Raw genomic sequence first — 20318 nt, 5'->3', positions numbered from 1 at the left:
AGTGTGTACTAATGAAAGAGTTCAAGTCCTTAAGGAGCGGAAACTCGTCGTCTGTATTTTAGGCTGTTACTATCTAATAATAATGATTTAACATGCCGAATGTGTTCACTATTAGCAAGTAATAGTAGCACCCCTTCGTACGTCTAAACATAAGTGTATATGCATGGCCAATTTCGTTCCTCATAATTGGATTACCAATACGCTCATTCCTTGGATTATACTGAAGAAGCTGTTGCTGGATCTCATACTTATATGAATTTAACTTTTGTGGTACATTCTATTTGGATTATACTGAAGAAGCTACTGCTGGATATAATACTTATATGAATTTAACTTTTGTGATACATTCCAAGTACCGGTACCGCGCGTAAGTATAAAGCCATGTTGGGATTACCTGTTGGATTATCTACTTATATGAATTTAACTTTTGTGGTACATTCTATTTGGATTATACTGAAGAAGCTACTGCTGGATATAATAATTATATGAATTTAACTTTTGTGATACATTCCAAGTACCGGTACTGCGCGTAGGTATAAAGCCATGTTGGGATTACCAGTTGGATTATCTACCTGAAATAGACTAAGAGAAATCACATTATTGGATAACCTTGGACTATTGTCTTTAACCTGTTGGAGTACCAGTTGAACAACATAAGTAGGAGCTGAGGTATTAGTATTATTTTAATTTTGCTTTAATTGTTTTTGTATGTATATCATTTTGTGAGGTAATATTGTAATAAAGGACACTGCGCTAGGAAAATGTCAGAGTTTATACCTCGTCCATTTGAGGAGATAGTAGCCCAGGCTCAGATGTTGGGGTTTAAGGGCAAAACGTTAAAGAAATTTATAGAGGCCCAACAGAAAATTGACTTAGATAGACTGACAAGGGAAGCAGAGGAGAGAAGACATATAAGAGAGATGGAGGACAAACAACTAGCAAGACAACATGAAATGGATAAGAAAGACATGACAGTTAACGACAACCCCCAACAGAATAAACAGTTAGACAAAAACCTAAAATGCATGACAGACAACGAGGACTTGTTATTCTACTTAGAACTGTTCGAAACGACTGCTACTGCTAACGACATACCCAAGACAAGATGGCCACTTGTCCTCACTCACAAGTTAAATGAAAAACTAAAATTGTTTATGATACAAACAAAACTGATACATAACACTGACTATGATTTTGTTAAGGGGGAGCTCCTAAAACAAGCCCAACTCACAGAAGAAGCCTGCCGAACACTGTGGCATGAACTTTCCCCAAAGACGGACGATATGAAAGATTTTTATGTCCATTTGAAAAGGACATTTGACAACTGGCTTAAAACATCACAAACCCCAATGACAGTAGACGGTATAATTGACCTTATAATGAGAGACAGACTTTACAGTGTGCTATCTTCTGAGGCCCTGAAAGATATTTTGCTACCAAAGCCTACTTCAGCCCAAGAGGTCTTAGACTGTATTGATCAATTTAGAGATGCCACGAAAGGCTCCACACATATTGTAAAGGGAAGTAACAAAGTAACTAGTAACGATATCCCATATGTAGCTTTTGGTGCCACTGGTCAATCTAACAGTCATCGCCCGAATAATATAAACACAGAGGGTACACAAGTGATATGCTATAGATGTGGAAAGGGCGGACACATTGCTCGATGGTGTCGGGTAAAGATAAATGAGAATAGAGGTCCAACACAGCAATGACTAAGAGTATTACCAGAAAGGGGGCAACAAGTGGGATTGTTTGCATGTCACACTGATACATTTAATTTCCTAGATTATAAAGATAAATCAGTTGGTGGATTGAAAATAGTTGAGGGATTTTTAGGAGATCGAAGGGTATCTGTCCTACGAGATACAGGGGTGAGCATAATTGGGGTCCGAGAAAGTTTGATAGAAGAAAGTCAGAAGATAGATGGGTTTTTCACTTTAAAATTAATAGATGGACAAACTTTTCAGTATCCACTTGCTTGGATAGACATTGATACTCCATTTTTAAAAGGAGTCTTTGTAGCGGTCATGTTCAAGGACCCAATAGCAGATATTATTATTGGAAATGTTAATCAGGCTAAAGCATTTTTATATGGGAATGCTGTTACTAGGGCAATGGCGAAAGCAGAAGACAATAGGGTCAAATCGGAAGATAATGACAGGATTGGTTTAAGTAAGTGGATGGAATTGGACAGTGATTTTAGAGAGGATCAAAGAAATGATAGTTCGTTAGTTAGATTATGGGAAAAGGCGAAAGCAGGAACGGTCGAAGATAAGAAAAAGGGATTGGTATCATTTATAGTGGAAGAAGGTCTACTTTACAAAGAATTTGAGAGAAAAGATACCCCTGGGGTAATAGAACGACAACTTGTAATCCCTACGAATAGACGTGAACTAATATTAGAAATAGCACACTCTACACCTTTAGCTGGACATATGTCTATAAATAGAACCAGGTATCGGGTATATTCGCATTTCTTTTGGCCTGGGGTAGATAAAGATATAAAAACATACATTAAATGTGTGACCTTTGTCAAAGAGGTAGACACCCAGGAAAAGCTGGAAAGGTAGAACTAGGGCGCATGAATATTATTTCCACTCCATTTGCTAAAGTTGCTATTGATATCATAGGACCACTCCAAATGACAGATCGGAAGAATAGATTCATTTTAACGTTGGTTGATTTGGCAACAAGATGGCCGGAAGCTATACCACTACCTGATACAACAACACCAGTAGTAATAGAAGCTCTAAGTGCTATTTTTACTAGAATAGGATTCCCGGAACAGATACTCTCTGATAATGGATCTCAGTTCAGATCCGAATTATACAAAGAAATATGTCAGTTTTTTAAAATAAAGATTGTTAAATCAACACCATTTCACGCCATGTCAAATGGGGGCGTAGAACGCTTTAACGGGACTTTGAAGTGCATGCTGAGAAAGACGGCCGAAGCAGAACCTAAGAATTGGGATAGAGTTATAAATGCACTTCTGTTTGCGTACAGAGAGGTACCAAATGAGTCTACTAACATTTCCCCTTATGAAATGTTGTATGGAAGGAAAGTCAGGGGGCCTATGTCAATTCTAAAAGATCTTTTTACTAATCAACAGGTAGAACCAGAAATAAAGAATGTGTTTGACTATTTATTAGACCTAAAAAGTAGGCTGGCTGTGGCTTGTCAAATAGCTCAGAATAATAGCTCAAAACGTAAGGAAAATTATAAAAGGTATTATGATAGAAATAGCAAAGAAAAAGATATTCAAACAGGTGATTCTGTGCTTTTACTGAAACCACAGAGACAGAATAAGTTAGCCTTGCACTGGGAGGGGCCTTATAAAGTAGAAAAAAGAATTAACAAGTTTAATGTAAAAATAAAGAAAGGCAATCGAGTAAAAATTCTTCATGTTAACAGATTAGTAAAATATCATGAAAAAAAACAACACGGAATGTACGGGTAAGGAAAATAGTGATCTACAACTCTCGGGAAGTGTGTCTCATGTCTTGTATGGGGGTCAAGGGGAAGAATTATTACATGCGTGCATAGCGTCCCTTGTAACCGACCAGGAAGATGATAACCAAGAGGATGAAGTTACTGAGTTACCTACTCTTGAGAGTACAAATTCCAGGGAACATATTAGTATCAATACTGAATTAACCGAATCCCAAAGAGAACAGATTCAGACGCTAGTTGAGAAGTATAAAGATATAATTACTGATATACCGGGTAAAGCGAAGGTTAAATCATTCAACATTGAGCTCACAACAGAAAAGCCTATTACACTGAGGCCATACGCAGTTCCTATTCATATGAGAGATGTCTTAGACAAGGAGATAGAGAACATGATTCAAATGGACATTATTGAAGAGTCTCAATCGCCCTATGCATTTCCGTCATTTTGGTTAAGAAAAAAGATTCAACAGTACGTACTTGCATAGATTTTCGGAAATTAAACGCGGTTACCAAATTTGACGCAGAGGCTATTCCAGACCAAGAAGATCTTTTCTTACAACTTAATAGTGCCAAATTTTTTACAAAGATAGATCTAACAAAAGGCTTCTGGCAAATACCAATAGAAGAGAATAGTTGGAAGTACACTGCATTCAGGGTACCAAGTGGTCACTTTCAATTTAAATATCTACCGTTTGGTCTGCTTAATTCTCCTAGTTTTTTTAATTGGACTGTTAGGACCATTCTTAAAGGACTGGAAAATGTTGTGTTTTATTTTGATGACATTTGTGTATTCGGGCATGACTGGTCATCACACTTAATAGCACTAGAGAATGTTGTCCAGGCTAAAAGAATATGGGTTTACTATCAAGCCAAGCAAACTTGAAATCGCGTATCCTAAAATAACTTTCTTGGGTAATATTGTAGGTGAAGGAAACATTTACCCAGAACCCAATAACAGAGACAAGGTATTAAATATAAAAGCACCAAAAACGAAAAAAGAGGTTCAATGTTTGCTAAGTATTGCTAATTTTTATAGCAGATTTATTCCAGCGTTCGCAGAAATAGTATTTCCAATTACTGGATTGTTAAAAAAAGGGACACAGACGAGGGTCAATTGGACTCCAGAATGTGACCGGGCATTAAGAAAAATTCAAATGTGCATGACACGGGATCCTATACTGAAATTACCAGACGTTAATAGACCATTTATTGTGCAAACAGACGCGTCGGACATAGCCATATCATGTTGCCTTTTGCAGGAAGTAAAAGGAATATTCCATCCTGTTAAGTTCTTGAGCAGAAAACTGTTGCCCAGAGAACAATGGTATTCAGTAATAGAGAGAGAATGCCTTGCCATTGTTTGGGGGGTGCAACGCTTGTCCAGATATTTATATGGCGCTAAATTCACAATTCAGTGTGACCATAGACCACTGGCCTTTTTGAAGAGCGCAACATATGGGAATAATAGAATTTGTCGTTGGGCTCTATCATTACAATCATTTAACTTTAATGTAGAACATCTAAAGGGCAAACTAAATGTAATTGCTGACTTTCTATCTAGGACTAACAGAATAGACCAACATGACATTGATTACAGATAACTGACATTTAATATCTATTCATTTCAAAGTTATTTGTTTGCTAGGATTGGGGATATGTAATTAACCGCCTTTACAAAAGGTAGAATATATGTTTGCACACTATTTTTTTTTTACATGTTGATATATATATATATATATATATATATATATATATATATATATATATATATATATATATATATATATATATATATATATATATATATATATATATATATAATTATAATTGCTTAGTATGTTGTATATAACATTTACATTTCGGAAAATATGCTTGTTCACTGACTATTTTTTTTTGTTTACATGTTGATATATATATATATATACATATAATTATTATTGCCTAGCAGGTTGTGTATAGTATTGACATTTCATGTGGATACTTCATGTGGATACATCGTTTTTTTTTGTGGGTTTTTTTTTTTACAAACTGTAGGCTATGTTTTAGTACCAAGATTACTTTTGTTTGCATGTTGATATATGTACGTTTGGAAAATTTTATTGGAAGTTTGTCTGTTTTAAATGAACCCAGAAACAGACAAAAATTAGAGGGGGGAGAAATGTCAGGACTGAGTTCTGGTCAGCCTGGGTCTCCTGTTTACTGTAGAGGAGAAGGGGGGCAATTCAGGTTGTTGATTTCAAAACTGTTATTGTTTTGGGTTGTTTTTATTTGGTGAGATGTTTTGTTGAACACAATGTAAACTCATGATAAGGCAGAGTGTGTTTTTTGTTCCTAGTCCAGGACAGTTGGACTTTTTGGATATATAGTCTAAGTGTAAACTCTAACTATTTTTCTGTATTATAGTGCAAATAATGTAATTAAACATGTTATATGTCGATAAAGTGGCATTCTGAATCTTATTTTGTTGTTGTATGTGTCATTATGGTATTGTCCAGGACTTGGGTACATTTAGCATGACACATACATATATTAGAGAGAAAATGAGTCTTGACACTCTCCTTGCTTTGTATCTTTTGTGACTCAGACACTCACAGCTTCACACCATGAAAAGCATTCAAGAGCTAGTGCTTCCCAGCTTTAAATGTCAATATCACAATCCTTGAAGGAGCTCTTAAGGGTGTTATTATAGCTCTTGTATTGACCCCCCCCCCCCCCGAGCGCTTTCCTGGAGTGTTGTGTGCAGGAAAACATCCCTATTATTATGTTGATGTCAGTAGGTAAAAATAATTTAATTAATTCGCAAATTTGAGTTTACAGAAAAAGTATAGGAAGCCTAGTATGATATAAGTGTTGACAGAAAAAGTATGGGAAATCTAGTATGATATTACTGCTTACAGAATAAGCATGGGAGGTCCAGTATGATATTAGTCAATGGTATAAAAATCTAATCTAAAAATCAGCTAGCAATAAATTATACACGTTCAAAACATTGTAATATATCCAGAAGAAATGAAGAAACTAATAGCCTATAATAAGCTATCCCGACAAGATCAACGTCTAATCTTTCGCCTCAGAACCAGACACAACAGAATGAGACAAAGAGTGCTAAATACTCATTATTTTAAAATCAAATCCTCAAGTGTAGGTCCCTAAAATGGTGAAAACTATTAAAGTATCTAAAGAACCTATCACAGATGTATAGTGTTTCAGAAATTCTGGATGAGTAAAAAGAAGAATATGAAAAAAAAAACAACTATTTTTGAGTTTGTGAATCATCTATTAAACTTTCAAGTCACAATTATTGCCTGAATTCCAGGATTTCTATAGGACATGCTCAACAGATATACAACTCAATAGTCAAACCTCCCATTGCACATGTGATATTGGGTACTATCACATTACTTTGCATATAGATTTAGATAAAACTACTTCAACTTTTAAAATATACAATAATACAAATAATCCCTAAATTATATACATTATAATATATAATTATGTTGCAGGGATTTCAATTTACTAATATTTTATGGCCAAAAATATCCATAGCAAGAATGCACATTGTTTATTAAAGGTCTTTTGAAATTTATTTAAATGACTTATAACTAAATAACTCTTTTAAATTTGTGTCTCAATCACTCCATCTATATCAATACACTTTCACTATGTACAGCTAAAGCTTATTCCCTGTGTTCAAAATTAACCTTAATGATAATAAGTGAGAGATCTGAAAATTCTTTATAATTATAAATCTAGTTAGTTCCCATACAGAGGCAGAAGTAGCAGCAGAGTTAATGATGAAAGTAGTTCAATATTTCACAATTCTAAAATCCTTTTTACCTGTTTGAATTTTCCTTTTATTTTACTCAGATTAAGAGAAAGCTCTTCACTAGTTGGGTCAAGGTTCAGAAAATCTTTACCAAGATCTAAGATTGCTTCACAAACTTTAGCAATGCTGCAAAAAAATCAATTAATTAAAATGTGTTTTCTGAATTATTTTTTTTTTGGTTTAATTGCAGAAATTTAGATATTTTGGAATAAAAAACAACAACAACAAAAAAACTAAAAAAAAAACAACAGAAAACAAAAACAAATGAATAAGCATCCAATTAAAAAAAAAGAGCTTGTTACCGTGATTCAGATGAGCTGTGCTTATTTAAAACACTTGCTGCATATCCTGTGTAAAATCCAACCTGTAAATAAATGAAAACTTGTATAATTTAGATCAATATTAACTAATTAAATATACAATTGATAAAATATTGATATCTATTACACCAAAAACATTAGCCATCATCTGAGATTGTATAGTTAGGCCTATTTATATAATTGCTGTTTTCTTTTTAAATACAGATTTATATGTCATTACCAAACAGTAGATGGTACATTTTGGAAGAGAAGGGTTCACTGAGGTCAACACTTAACAATACAATAGTATAGAAGAACTGATAGTATGAATAATTGTAGAGCTACCTCTGCTCCAAGCTCAATGCCTTTTATTGCTCCAAGTCCATAGCCTTCTAGAAAGCCTTTTTTATTACCTTCACTTAAACCAACTTTATAACCTTCTTGCCATGACCTAAATCAAAGTTAAAAAAAAAAAGAAATAATAAGATGACAATTTCAATAGGAGTAGAACAGAAAAATTTAACTGGCAACATTATTTCTGGTGAAACTGAAGCTAAACAAAAATTAGATGAATAAATTAACAAATATGCCACTGAGAAAGTACCAAAGACTCACATGAATGGAGACACACCTGTAACAGGTTTCAAAGGTAAACACTACACAGCATATGTACCTTGGGCAAGAAACTTTTGACTACACCTCCACCAATATCACAGAAAGTTTAGAGGATCCACATGGAGTACACTCAAACTTATGTGAGCCTCTGCAAGAGGTATCTTCAACATTCCTACATATAGATTCTACTACTTGTCAGAGGGTGGTACTGGTGCAGACCTGTGACATCATCCCGTGGGAGTGACATGCTGACAATGGGGCTCCAAGGAATTCAATTTAATTTTTAAGGAGCATATAAATAACAACAGTTATCATTTTAACCAAGTAAAGACATTTTAACAATGTTTGAAAAAAAAAATTTAAGGAAGGACTGTCATTTCATCTTCTATGTAGGACCTTTTAAAATGTATTTGTGTACTATTTTCATGAGGCATTTTTTTAATACTTATTAATTTATTATTTTTTAAATAGAATGATAAGACTACAGGAGAATCCTAATCACAATGATTTATGTATATCTGCAGCTTAGAACAGGGGTAAAACTTTACATCGCAGGACCCTAGTTTTTCAGGTCAATTATTTGGCAGTTGTCTATCCGCACGTATGATGACGTACTGACGTGACCTCACCTGCTCGCGCGCAGAGCGCGCCCGGTCACTGCCCTCTCTCTCTCTCTTCTTTTAGTACGTTAAATCGTAGATCTATGTAATATAGATCTAGATTTTTTTGTACAATTTATTCTTGGAATAACTATTAATGTTTAGATGGTATTTTATGTTTTTAATTGGGGAATTTTTATTAATATATTATTAATTAATTACAGACCTACGTATCTTTGCTAAAAAAAATAATATTATAAATCTAATCGTGATAAATCTAATCGTGTGTTAACTGTTTTGTTTCTTTAAAATACGTATTGAAATACATTTTTTTCTGCTCTCGTTTTTTTTTTAGAATATGTAATCTTATTTTTCTACTTTAAAAATAATTATAATTATTAAATATGCAAGCAAAAAATGTGTATTTTGTATATTTTTATGTTTGCGGAAATATAGGCACAGGGTTGACGTACTGCCGTAAATCCATAACTGGATTTTTATATTACGAGTACGCTACAAATGGACATATTGTTAACCATGACGAAGTTGCCGACCGTAATATGTCTCCTTCTGTCTTGAAAGACAAAGGATGTAAATAATGTACTCACATGAAAAACTAGTTTGTGTTTCTTTTTGAGTCCACGAACAATCGGATCCTACTAAGTAAGCCGATCCCGAAGCGGCAAAGTTAGCCACTGTTCGTATGTCTGAATGCTCCTGTTTTAGGGCTATCTAACAGGGCTGCTTTTTTGTGCATCCCCTTTTTTATGGCAACTTCATTTCTTTCGCTATCGGCGAGGTTCGTACCAGTACGCTCAGTTTGTTCTGTTGTCCATCCTGTGCGATGTTCTCAAACTATTTGTTTATACCTGTAGTCGTCAAGATAGGGACGGCCCAGGAATATATGGTGCCGCAATTTGGAAGCAGATGTCAAGCAGATGGGCAAGACGTGGGGACAGTTGGAGAGAGTCTAACTTGACTCGCTGATTCTTAAGATGAAGGTTTATGTTTCTCATCTTGCTGCCACTTGCAGTTTTCTCAGTCTCGTAAATGGTCCTGACGTTCCTTGTACTGATGATGGTGAAGGTCGGATAATCCTGGCGCCGAACAGCTGGAGATCCATCTTCTTCCAGGTCCGCTGTTTGGTTTTTCAAGTTCTTTATTGTTTAGGTCAAGTGACCCTAGCATCATATAAGTAGGTAAAATTTTTACGGAATAGGCTACTTCCAAATATTTGAGATTTTCTCTACTCCTCGACTAAGCTAAGCCGAAATAAACTAAGATACACGTCCAAAAATCTCTATAAAATGTTTACAAAGCTGTGCGTTTTCTAGTTTGTGAACCTAGTATAAAATGCAAAGGTTTATAGACGCCAATTAAATTAGGTAACCTTTGGTGTGCTTGGAGTGAATGAAAAAATTCAAATCCAGCAGTGCGCGGGGACCTGGGCGCGTGTCTTGTGGGGGTGGGGGGGGGGGGCCTGAGCCGTAAGGGTAAACTACAGGGTGCGTCAAAAAAATGGTTCAAAGTTCCTCTAGTCCTGTAGCCCAGATGGCCCGCTCTGAGTCAATCGGCTGGTCGAGCTGAGCTACCAGCATAGGTCATCGACCTAAAGGGTCAATCAGGGAGCTGCTGTATCCAGTTTCAAAGTTCCTGATTTGAAACACGATCCTCCAAGAATTACACATTATGGTATAATGCTGTCTAAGCGGGCTCAGGGGGCACTTATAGGATGAGAAGCGCATGGACCACGGATAATAACAGCCTCATTCCATTCAGTGAAGAAGAGGATTAACTTAGATATTGTCTTAACAACAAATGACAGTGAAGAGGAAGAGAAGGATAATATTTACAACAGACTGACTATCATCATACTCGACAGACTTAAAAAGAGAAAGATAGGGACGGCCCAGGAATATATGGCGCCGCAATTTGGAAGCAGATGTCAAGCAGATGGGCAAGACGTGGGGACAGTTGGAGAGACACGCCCAGAACCGAGACGCCTTGAAGAAGCTGGCTGGTGGCCTATGTCCCATAAGGGACCACAGGCAGAGATGAGATGATGATGGCCAACCATGTACATCTAATAATAGGCTTGCAATTCTTTGCACTATAAAAGGTATATTAGAAAGTTCTTCAACTTCGTACGAGTCAAAACGTTGATTTGGAATAAATAAATAAAAAAATACGAGCAAGAGCATTATGAATCAACTGAATTTGCCGGGTATATAGGTGGTGAAACGCAGATATCTCAGGCCCTGCTCAGTCACGGTGAAAGACAGGGCATTTGAATACTTTTGTCCAAGCATAAACAAGCAGGCTTCCAAAGAGGCAGAACATGTGCAGAGCAGATCTTCATTCTACGAAATATCATAGAACAAAGTATTGAGAACCAATAATGGCTAACGATCAGTTTCGTAGACTTTAAGAAAGCGTTTGATAGTGTCCACCGAGAATCAGTATGGAAAATAGCACCGGTATAGCCCTGGTGGGTTCATTCTGAACACCCGAATGGCTCGACCCTTGTTGGACTCGATGGCGGGTGGGGAGCACAAGTGATGAACAGCCACAATTGTCTATGGACAACAGAAAAAAAAAACTACTTGCCCCAGATTTATGTCTGGGCAAGAAAGGAAGAAAGAAAGAAGGAGGGCACAAGAAACTCTATCAGGCTATCATTTCTGGTGGCCAGGTGTACAGAAGAGGGGAAAAGCCTAACAAAGATGAGACCTTTTCTCATCTACAATGCATTTAAGGCAGTAGCTGGAGAGCCCAAGAGTGTATCAAAGTTGCACGAGTCATCTGAACTTCTCGTAGAAGTTGATAGCAAGATACACTCTAATGGGCTTCTACGATGCAGAAAAATCTGTGATCTCCATGTGGAAGTCATGCCACACAAGAGTATGAACATTCGATGTCTATGCACCTGAGATGAACCCCAATTGGTAACAAGACTGGAAGGATTAGTCCTCCCGTAGAGCCTTGGCGAGAAACTCTTCTGTTAGGCGTAGTACCTTCAAGCTCCCATACAGGTTAAGTGACTGCAGACAAACTATCCCGCAGCTCTCGGAGCTGCATACACTCTTGCAAGAGACGCGCCACTGTCTCCACCGACTCTCCACAGTGTCGGCAACGGGCATCAAAATTTGGCCGGAACCTAGCAAAGTAAGCACCAACAGGGCAGTGCCCCGTTTTACACTGCGCAATGATAGATTGTTTCGACCTTTTTAGCCTCCACCATGGATCGTCACGACAGATTTGCATGATTGGTTTGTTTGTCTTAAGTCATGTGTCCACGTTTTAGTTAGGGCAGTTTATTATCAAGCTATCCAACAGTGAACATCGCATCGTCGCTTTCAATTTTTTATTCCTGATTGATTCGGATACAATATGACATTTGCGAAGTCTATGTGGACATAAAAGTAGTCGATATAGTTTAAATATATCATTCTTCATACATATAATTAATGATGTAGCTCGAAACTATGTCTATCCCAAATTAATACCGAGCGCTCATTTATTATCGGTTCCCGAAGACAAAAGTGGACATCATGGTCATGGTAATCTATGTATCTTTCTTTACACAAAAGCCTCTATACAATTAATATTTGAGCGTTGTATGTTTTACGGTGGATTTCACAACTTGAAATAATTAAAAAAAAAAAAACATTTGTAGAGATCTGGCAGAAATAAGACCACTGTTCAATGAAACTGGATTTTTTTTAGTTGTGGGGTAAATTTTTAGCGTGTTTTTTCCACTGTGACTCCAGTGTAGGCCTACTTTCTTAAATTTTATGCTTGAGAGCCACACGTTAGAACTGAATCACAAATATTCTTATATTTGAACATCTTCTAGTTTAGGCTTAGCTTTCATCTCTTTTTTTTATATCTATATTCGTTTATACGGTTTAAATGCAACTGCAACTTATTTCATTTACATCAGCACTGAGCCTTTGTATTGTATAGCATATGTCTCCTCTACCGGCTTTAAATATAAAAAAAAACAAAAACAGTTACATTTTAGTTAAAATGCCGGTAACTCCTCCGTTGTCTGGTTCCAAGTCCAGAATGTGAAAGGAGGAGGGGCGAGCATATGTTAGGCTACACACTACTCTTCATAAACATCTAGCGGTATACCCATCTAGCTACTGTTATTGAAAATGCGTGGATTTCAGATAAATATAATAAAATAAAATAAAGAATATGTTGCACATATACGAAACCCAATATGATTGGTTTACTTCATAGACTATGGTTTACTTTAATTTTAAAGTAAAATTACATTAAATCAATAAATTAAAAAATAATAATTTAGGTCTGTAAAACATTACAAATGAAAAAAAAAAAATAGTGTCAGCAAAAATATATAAATATAGGCCTATAACCCGTACATATATAGGATAACGGTACCATACATTTGTGACACAAACAAACAAAAAAAAAAACAAATTAAAAAAATAAAGATTAATTCATTCTCATTATTTATTTTTTATAGCCTTTTAAATATTTTTTTTATTACATAATATAGATCCAGAGTTTTCATATCATTAGCGAATGACTAGATCTATCACGAACTATTAGGCCTACATGATACTACCGACACCGTCTAGCCGGTAGTGACCTTGTGACCTGATTACCGTAGCGATAGACAGCGCGGTGCTGCCACTTGCGTAACATTCTTCATAAGGGTCCTGCGATGTAAAGTTTTACCTAGAACAGGTATAATAAGTTTCAATATATTATAATGTTACTAGCTGGTTATGACCTACTAATCTTAGTTTTTGTATCACTGATGTAGTCACAATGTAGTGCATTGGATTCACATGAAAGTAGGCTGAGATGAAAATGGGGTTTACCAGTTTAGTAGACTTATTCATAGCTAATAGTATTATCTTCCAGACCTGCCTACCAAAAAAAGTCCAAATGCGTAACGCTGATGGTCAAAATGCGTATTTTGGCACCAGAATGCGTAACACTTACGCGAACCACTATTTTGTCATATATATATATATATACATATATATATACATATATATATATATACATATATATATACATATATATATATATACATATATATATATATATTATATATATAATATTAGATCTAGATGTCATGATTAGATCTACAATCTAAATCAATACGACAATAGAGATGATATCTAGACTAGATTTGGATCTATGTCTATATATATAATGAATATAATCTACTCTAGATCTGGGCTCAAGAGTGTTAGCGATGCCGTGGATCCGCTACAAACGTAGGTCTACTCCAAACTTTCATAAGCCTACCTTCATCCTTGATCTATTATATACTATGACTAAGAATTTAATCTAGTCTAGATCTAGATTAGATGGTAGTAGATGTTATCGATCTAGATCTAGTCAATCTAAATCATACTGCAACTAAATTGGATCTAGATTGTAGAGTAATGTAGAGACTCATGACATAACGTAATCATCAATCGTAATGTCTAGCTAGATCTATTCCTGTATAACAAGTTATCTAGATTCTAGATCTAGAATCCAGATCTAGATCTAGACTAGATATCTACAATGTCACTCAATGTGTTTTGAATCGATAGCACTTCGATATTTTTTTCTATACAAATGAATACGGGAATCAGGGATTCAACATAATTAATTTCTACTAATGAACTTACAAAAAAAAAAAAGTCACGTTGGTGTATCAGCTAACTAATAGTACCAACCTGGTACCAACCCGCCACTCCCTCACTCTCGCGTTCTTCATTTCTAGACTTTTAAGAACCAATCAACGTATAGATCTGGACACAATGTTTTCCCCCACCTTTTCTGTTCCCCCTCCCCCCGGCCAACAAAACAAAATGGCTTAGCGTGACCTCCGTGACCGCTCGTAAGCTAGTCAAGAGAGGGGGGAAAAAGGATACGAAAAGCGTAACGCGACGGGTTCAATGCGTATTTGCGTACTGACGGTCATTTTTGGGAGATTTTGCGTAACGAATACGCATTTTGCGTAACGGTAGGCAGGTCTGATCTTCTATAAAATACTGCGAAAATCATATGGGTTTACCAGATTTGTTATTCATCATTTCATGTAATGTCCCGATTAAATAAACTACTAGTACTAGAATAAGATCTATAATACTATAATAAATATATAGTGAAGTGTTATAGTTTTAGTCTTGGTCTTGAGTATAGATTACATTTATTATGATTTATGATAAGATAATTAAAGATAAGCATAAATATTTTATAAACATGAGATAGAGTCTAAGTCTAGTAAATAGATTTATAGATCTTTGTCGTCTTTGATCTACACTCTACACAGATTAGATCTAATCAATTCTAATCTAGATCTATAAAAGAATCTAAATCTAGATAGTCTAAGACTCGCTGACTGTTTAAAAAAGTACTTCTGTAAAGTGAGGGGAGAGCATTCTCAGATCCATTTATTGAAAATAAAACTCATTAAAAGTACTGTCAAAAAAACATTGAAACTTACACGTCCTCAGTCATGGTAACTGAATGAAATATATCTGTATCATCACAATTTGTTTTCATTTTCACCAAAGAACCTTTTGTCATTAGATCTAAATAGATATGAATTAAGTTCAGTTGTCACGATCCGAATATCTAGTCTAGATCTAGACTTTAATCTGATAATTTCTGTATCAAATTAGATCTGGATCTAGACTAGTCTAGAGTTAGTGCCACTTGATCTGAATCAGTTTGGGCTTTGCTGTTTTTCGCCTTTTAAGTTTTTTTTTTCTCAAATAATTAAAATTAGATGAATGTCTTCACCAATATGCCCTTAGTTAGTCTGTTGTAGCAACACACAAAATCTGTTGACCGTCTTTCTCCATTTCTCTCTGTCTTTTGTCATGGCTCTGTCCATTCTTTTTATGTTGTCTTCCCATCGCTTTCTCTGTGAATTTGTAGAAGTAGAATTTGAATGCCCCATCTTAATCCACCTTAGGCAGACCTCACGATATAGCCAACCTTACTACCACTACAGCCCATCATAACCAAAACTCTGTGAGGCAGTGCTGGAAAACTGAAGAAAAAAAAAAGCACAATATTTTTCCTTGGCACAGTCTGCAAAATAGCTGTCTATAAGAAGGAGTAGAGGCTAAAAGCTTTTTTTTTTTTTTAGTACGTTAAAACTGGTGTTCATAAAAAAATTGGGCAATACATAAAACGTGATCTCACAATTTGTATAGAAGTCAATTGTTCTAAATTCTAACCCATAGACTTATATATACCTTTTCAAAATGCGCAGGTGTTTTAGTGTAAATTGTGTTATATAAGTAGATATAAATAATTTGAAAAACATTTTTTATTATTTAGGAATCAATGAACAAAGCTGTATATAAAGTGAATTTGTCAGATGCTTTTAAGCTCCTTGTACATGATGATGCTGTCTTTTGTAGTGGAGATCTATTTTACTACCATTATGGATGCGATGGTGTTGATGACAGGGTAAAAAATCTATATTTAGATGCATCAAATTCGCATGACATTGTTAATGACTAAATAAATAAATGGAATCAATTAATATTATTGTAACTCTGCCCTGCATTGATGCTTATTGTGCACACCAAAGCACTATTCAATCAACATTGAATAAGAACACACTGTTTATAGAGAAAAGCCTTTTCTGACTTGTACAGAAGTAATCAAGGAGTTCTAGAACTGCAAAAGGGAAGAGATATTTTTTGTGTCAATGAAATTGTGAATCTGGAGTGACAGTGGGACAGGTGTTTTTGCTTTGTTGGTCTGGGAAGAAGTTTGGCAGAAAGGACAGGTGAAAACTAAGGACTAGATTCAGTGTAATGAAGGCTTGACTGTATTTATTGTCATTACTAATAAACATGCATGATCTTTTCCTGTTAACCCTTTTTTTTAGTTGCCTCCCTTAAATCTATTACAGTATGATGTAGAAGTAAATATTGGTGTGATGGTGTATGTCATTAAAATTTGTGCACACAATTAAAAAACAAATACATTTTGTTGAAGTTGACACAAAATAGTGCATTTTTCAACAGCTATGATATTTTCTTTTGTTTACATAGCTGGTAAAATTTTTGGAAATCAGTGAATTTCTGTGTGGCACATTGACCATATTTATCTTTGCTGTATTTTCTATTTTGTTCTCAGATATGTTCATGAATATTGAATATAAATGTAAATAATAAATTATCTGTAGAGTATAATCAGTATAAAGCATAAACTTGGTGGATGATGTATTTAAAAATAAGATGATTTGAACTTTTTGAAATTTCCTCTACCTGTAATGTATTATTGTATATTAAATTATATTTATCTTGATGCATCACAACTCAAATGATGATATATTCTTATATAATATACTAGGTGTCCCCCAAAAATGTGTAGATAATTTAAATAATTAAATATCCTCCACCTAAAAGACAATGTTTACACTATTAATATGAACTGGCAATGGGTGTTGAATTGAGAGGAGCCATTGAACATGTATGTGGCAAAGTAACAAGGGGATTGTTTCATGATGTATGTGATTTCTTCATGATGTGTGAGATTCCATTGCATTGCCGGCAGTGTGTGGATCAAAATGGGCTTTTGTTTGAGAACAGAAAAAATATAATAATATTATATTCAAATATTTTAAAAAATCATAATAAACACTAATTTACAAATATTTTAACTGTGTATACATTTGGGGGGGGGGGGGGGGGGGCGGAGGGGAGACCCTTTATATCCAAGATTCAAAATAATCAAGAGGGCCAAATCTATAATTTACTGTGTCACACATGTTTACAAATATTTGAATGATTCCTATTACTATGCTGAAAACTAAACACAATGCCAAGGTCCTTATTAAATTTAAACTGTTTTGAAAATGAAAATTAATCACCTTATATCTTACAAATTACAAAATTTCAAAAAAGAAGATTAATACAGCTTGCTTTATATTAGTCATTAATTATAGAGCTAATTAAAAACAAGAAAAAACTAACAGGGAAGTATTGATTTCCGTCTATTTCTGTCTACAAATAGAAGTCCTTATCTATCATAATAACATTTCATCTCTCAGGAAGTATTATTTCAATATAATTGGCCATTGACTACTATAATATGGTTCATTTATTAAAACCAATCAAAAACTGTCAGATGGTTTTGTTTATTATTCTTTTATTCCTTACTCAATTTTAGTGCAGCACACATGTCAAGTGTACAGATTCATGACATTTCAATTTGCAGAATGCCATTTTAGTAAATTTAAAAAGCAGATTGAGTTCAGTAATTCAGGCTAGGAACATTTGCCTTTTTAAATTTTAAAAACTAACAGTTTCAAACTTTGAAAAAAAAAATTCTTAAGTGAATGTTCAGAATTCAACTATAGAAAAAGCTTTGGTAAAGACTTGAAAAAAAAAAGGGAAATAAATGGCATGTTCAAATAAAAATTTGACATTGACAAATTTATAAAGCATTTAATCTTTGTGTCCTCAGGGTTGGGGTTGTGGATACAGAACCCTGCAAACTTTATGCTCATGGGTAGAATCATTGAACAAAGTGGCTACTGGTACTACTAGCCCAACTTCAGTACCAAGCATTAACCAAATACAGACTGCACTGGTTGACATTGGTGACAAGCCAAGCAATTTCAGACACTCTAAGCAGTGGATTGGAAGTGTAGAAATATGTCTCTGTCTAGATGTTTTCTATGACGTAAGTTGGTCTTTGTTTTTTTTTTGTATTATGTAGTTATGTAGTAAATGAATTTCATAATTTAGTTCTTTGTTTAAAAAAAAGGTTAAGTTTATATACGGATGGAATTTGAATGTTTTCTATAGTTTTCTGCAAGTAACATTTCTTCCAGATTCCTTGCAAAATCATTCACATTGAAAAAGGATCACAGTTCAAACAATATTGTTCCGAGATTTTTCATCATTTTGTCAATGTTGGAGCTCCCATAATGATGGGTAATTTCATATGTACACTAAATGACTTCATTTTTTAAACATTTTAATATGAAACTGAAAGTTAAAAAGGATTCTATAGAATTAGTTTGTCTATGTTATTTGGCTAAGTGATATGTATTAATTTCTTAACTTTAGTCACAATAAAACTACTTCTATATATGTTAAGGCTAAATCCTGACCTTGATTGAATTGGGAAATGCCTTATGTTGTTGTTATTTTAATGATTGGCCAATCTATGATCTTTATTTTGAAACTTGTCTGACAAGTTTTCCAAAATGGTATTGGGTAACTACGAAAGAAGAAACAAATCTTAGGCAGATTTTGGTAGTTCTTTGAAATTTCATACTTTATATTTATTACAAAACTTATATTAACTAAATCCATTCGTCTCTCTGGGTGAATTCTTCCCCCCCCCCCCCCCTTTTCCCATTGTTGGATCAAGTTGAAATTTCACAAAATTATTCAATGTTAATGACAACACATGAATTTAATGAAAATTATACAGTGAAATAAAAAAATGGTGCTAAAAAGGTCAAGTTTTAACAATGAGATATGTACTTATCGAAATATTTTTTATATTACCATCTTAATTACTTTAATTTAAAGAGGCTTTATTTAAAAAAAAAACATTAAAAAAAACTTGGAATAAGTGGTTTTAAATTTTATCTGTGAAAAAAACAACCCAACAAACTTTTTTTGGTTTGGAAGCCGGTGAAATTAGAAAATGCATTTTTTTTTTTGCTATCTAATACTTTGAAAAGTAGATTTCAGAATGAAAAAAGATTAACGGACATGAAAGAAATAATATTTGTGATTTATCCACTACAGGAGGAGAAACAGATAATAGTTCAAAAGGAATCATTGGAGTCAGATTAAAAAACCCTGCTTTACTTATTGCTGTGAGTAGTATTGTTAAAAATATAGAATTACTTACCACTTGATTGATAAAGAAGAAATCTTTATCTAATAAATTACAAAAATGACTTAATGACACAAGTAAAACAAAGAATAAATGCAAACAATGGACAGGTTACAGTTAGAAATAAAATCAGGAGTGGTGTTTGCAATACTGAGAACCCCCCTTCCCCCAGAAAACCAAATAGAAGAAAGGAAAATTCTTCAAAACACTGAATGGAGGAAGCACAATAGAGAAGCATGCACTACTGAAAAGGTTTTACTCTGATAAATTCAAGGTTGTATAGTTTCATAAAATATTTTCAACTGCGAAAACCTCTCATCCAAATATGCTTTAAAGTTTAAGACATATAATAGTGTTCATAGTCTATATATATGTCATAACTCTTTTTTCTCCCTTTTCTGGCAGGATCCCCATTATTTTGGCACTGTTAACTCAGCTAAGCATCTTTTGGAATTGGGATTCATTCATTGGTTACCAGTCTCAGAACTACATGAAGATTCTTTCTATAATCTCTGTTTACCTCAAGCAAGAACACCTGTCAAGTCCAACAAGTCATAACCTACATTACAACAGGAACACTACTCTAAATTCTCTTTGCTTATTCATTGAACCAGATTAGTCTTGTTTGTTGCTGTTCATTGTGGTTTCAGCCAACCCACA

At 34.5% G+C, this 20318-nt stretch overlaps 2 protein-coding genes across 4 annotated transcripts in view; one reads left to right on the top strand and one right to left on the bottom strand.

Moving 5' to 3' along the window:
- LOC106059906 (protein LTO1 homolog) overlaps positions 1-15506 on the bottom strand; it is a 21870-nt gene extending 6364 nt beyond the window's left edge. The window contains exons 1-4 of one of the 2 annotated variants that reach the window (XM_056032769.1): positions 15280-15506; positions 7927-8032; positions 7585-7646; positions 7294-7408 (exon numbers count right to left, since the gene is read on the bottom strand). In XM_056032769.1, coding sequence (XP_055888744.1) covers positions 7294-7408; positions 7585-7646; positions 7927-8032; positions 15280-15362 — 366 coding nt within the window. In that variant the 5' untranslated portion in view covers positions 15363-15506. Of the gene's footprint in view, positions 1-7293; positions 7409-7584; positions 7647-7926; positions 8033-8196; positions 8619-15279 lie in introns of those variants that run through there. The other variant, XM_013217604.2, reaches the window with a different exon arrangement.
- Positions 15200-20318, top strand: LOC106059905 (ufm1-specific protease 1-like). 2 transcript variants are annotated; one of them, XM_013217603.2, is made up of 6 exons: positions 15200-15294; positions 16125-16256; positions 18267-18485; positions 18637-18739; positions 19568-19638; positions 20064-20318. In XM_013217603.2, exons 1-6 carry the CDS (start codon positions 15292-15294, stop codon positions 20214-20216), a joined length of 681 nt encoding a protein of 226 aa, XP_013073057.2. In that variant the 5' UTR covers positions 15200-15291; the 3' UTR covers positions 20217-20318. The 2 variants fall into 2 exon arrangements, with proteins under 2 accessions (XP_013073057.2, XP_055888743.1); XM_056032768.1 differs by lacking the exon at positions 16125-16256 and having other exon boundaries at positions 15230-15294.

This window comes from Biomphalaria glabrata, chromosome 6 (genome assembly GCF_947242115.1).
Source record: "Biomphalaria glabrata chromosome 6, xgBioGlab47.1, whole genome shotgun sequence".
NCBI lineage: Eukaryota > Metazoa > Mollusca > Gastropoda > Planorbidae > Biomphalaria > Biomphalaria glabrata.
Note: the sequence above shows the minus strand (reverse complement) of the source record. Positions and strands in the feature narration are given on the sequence as shown.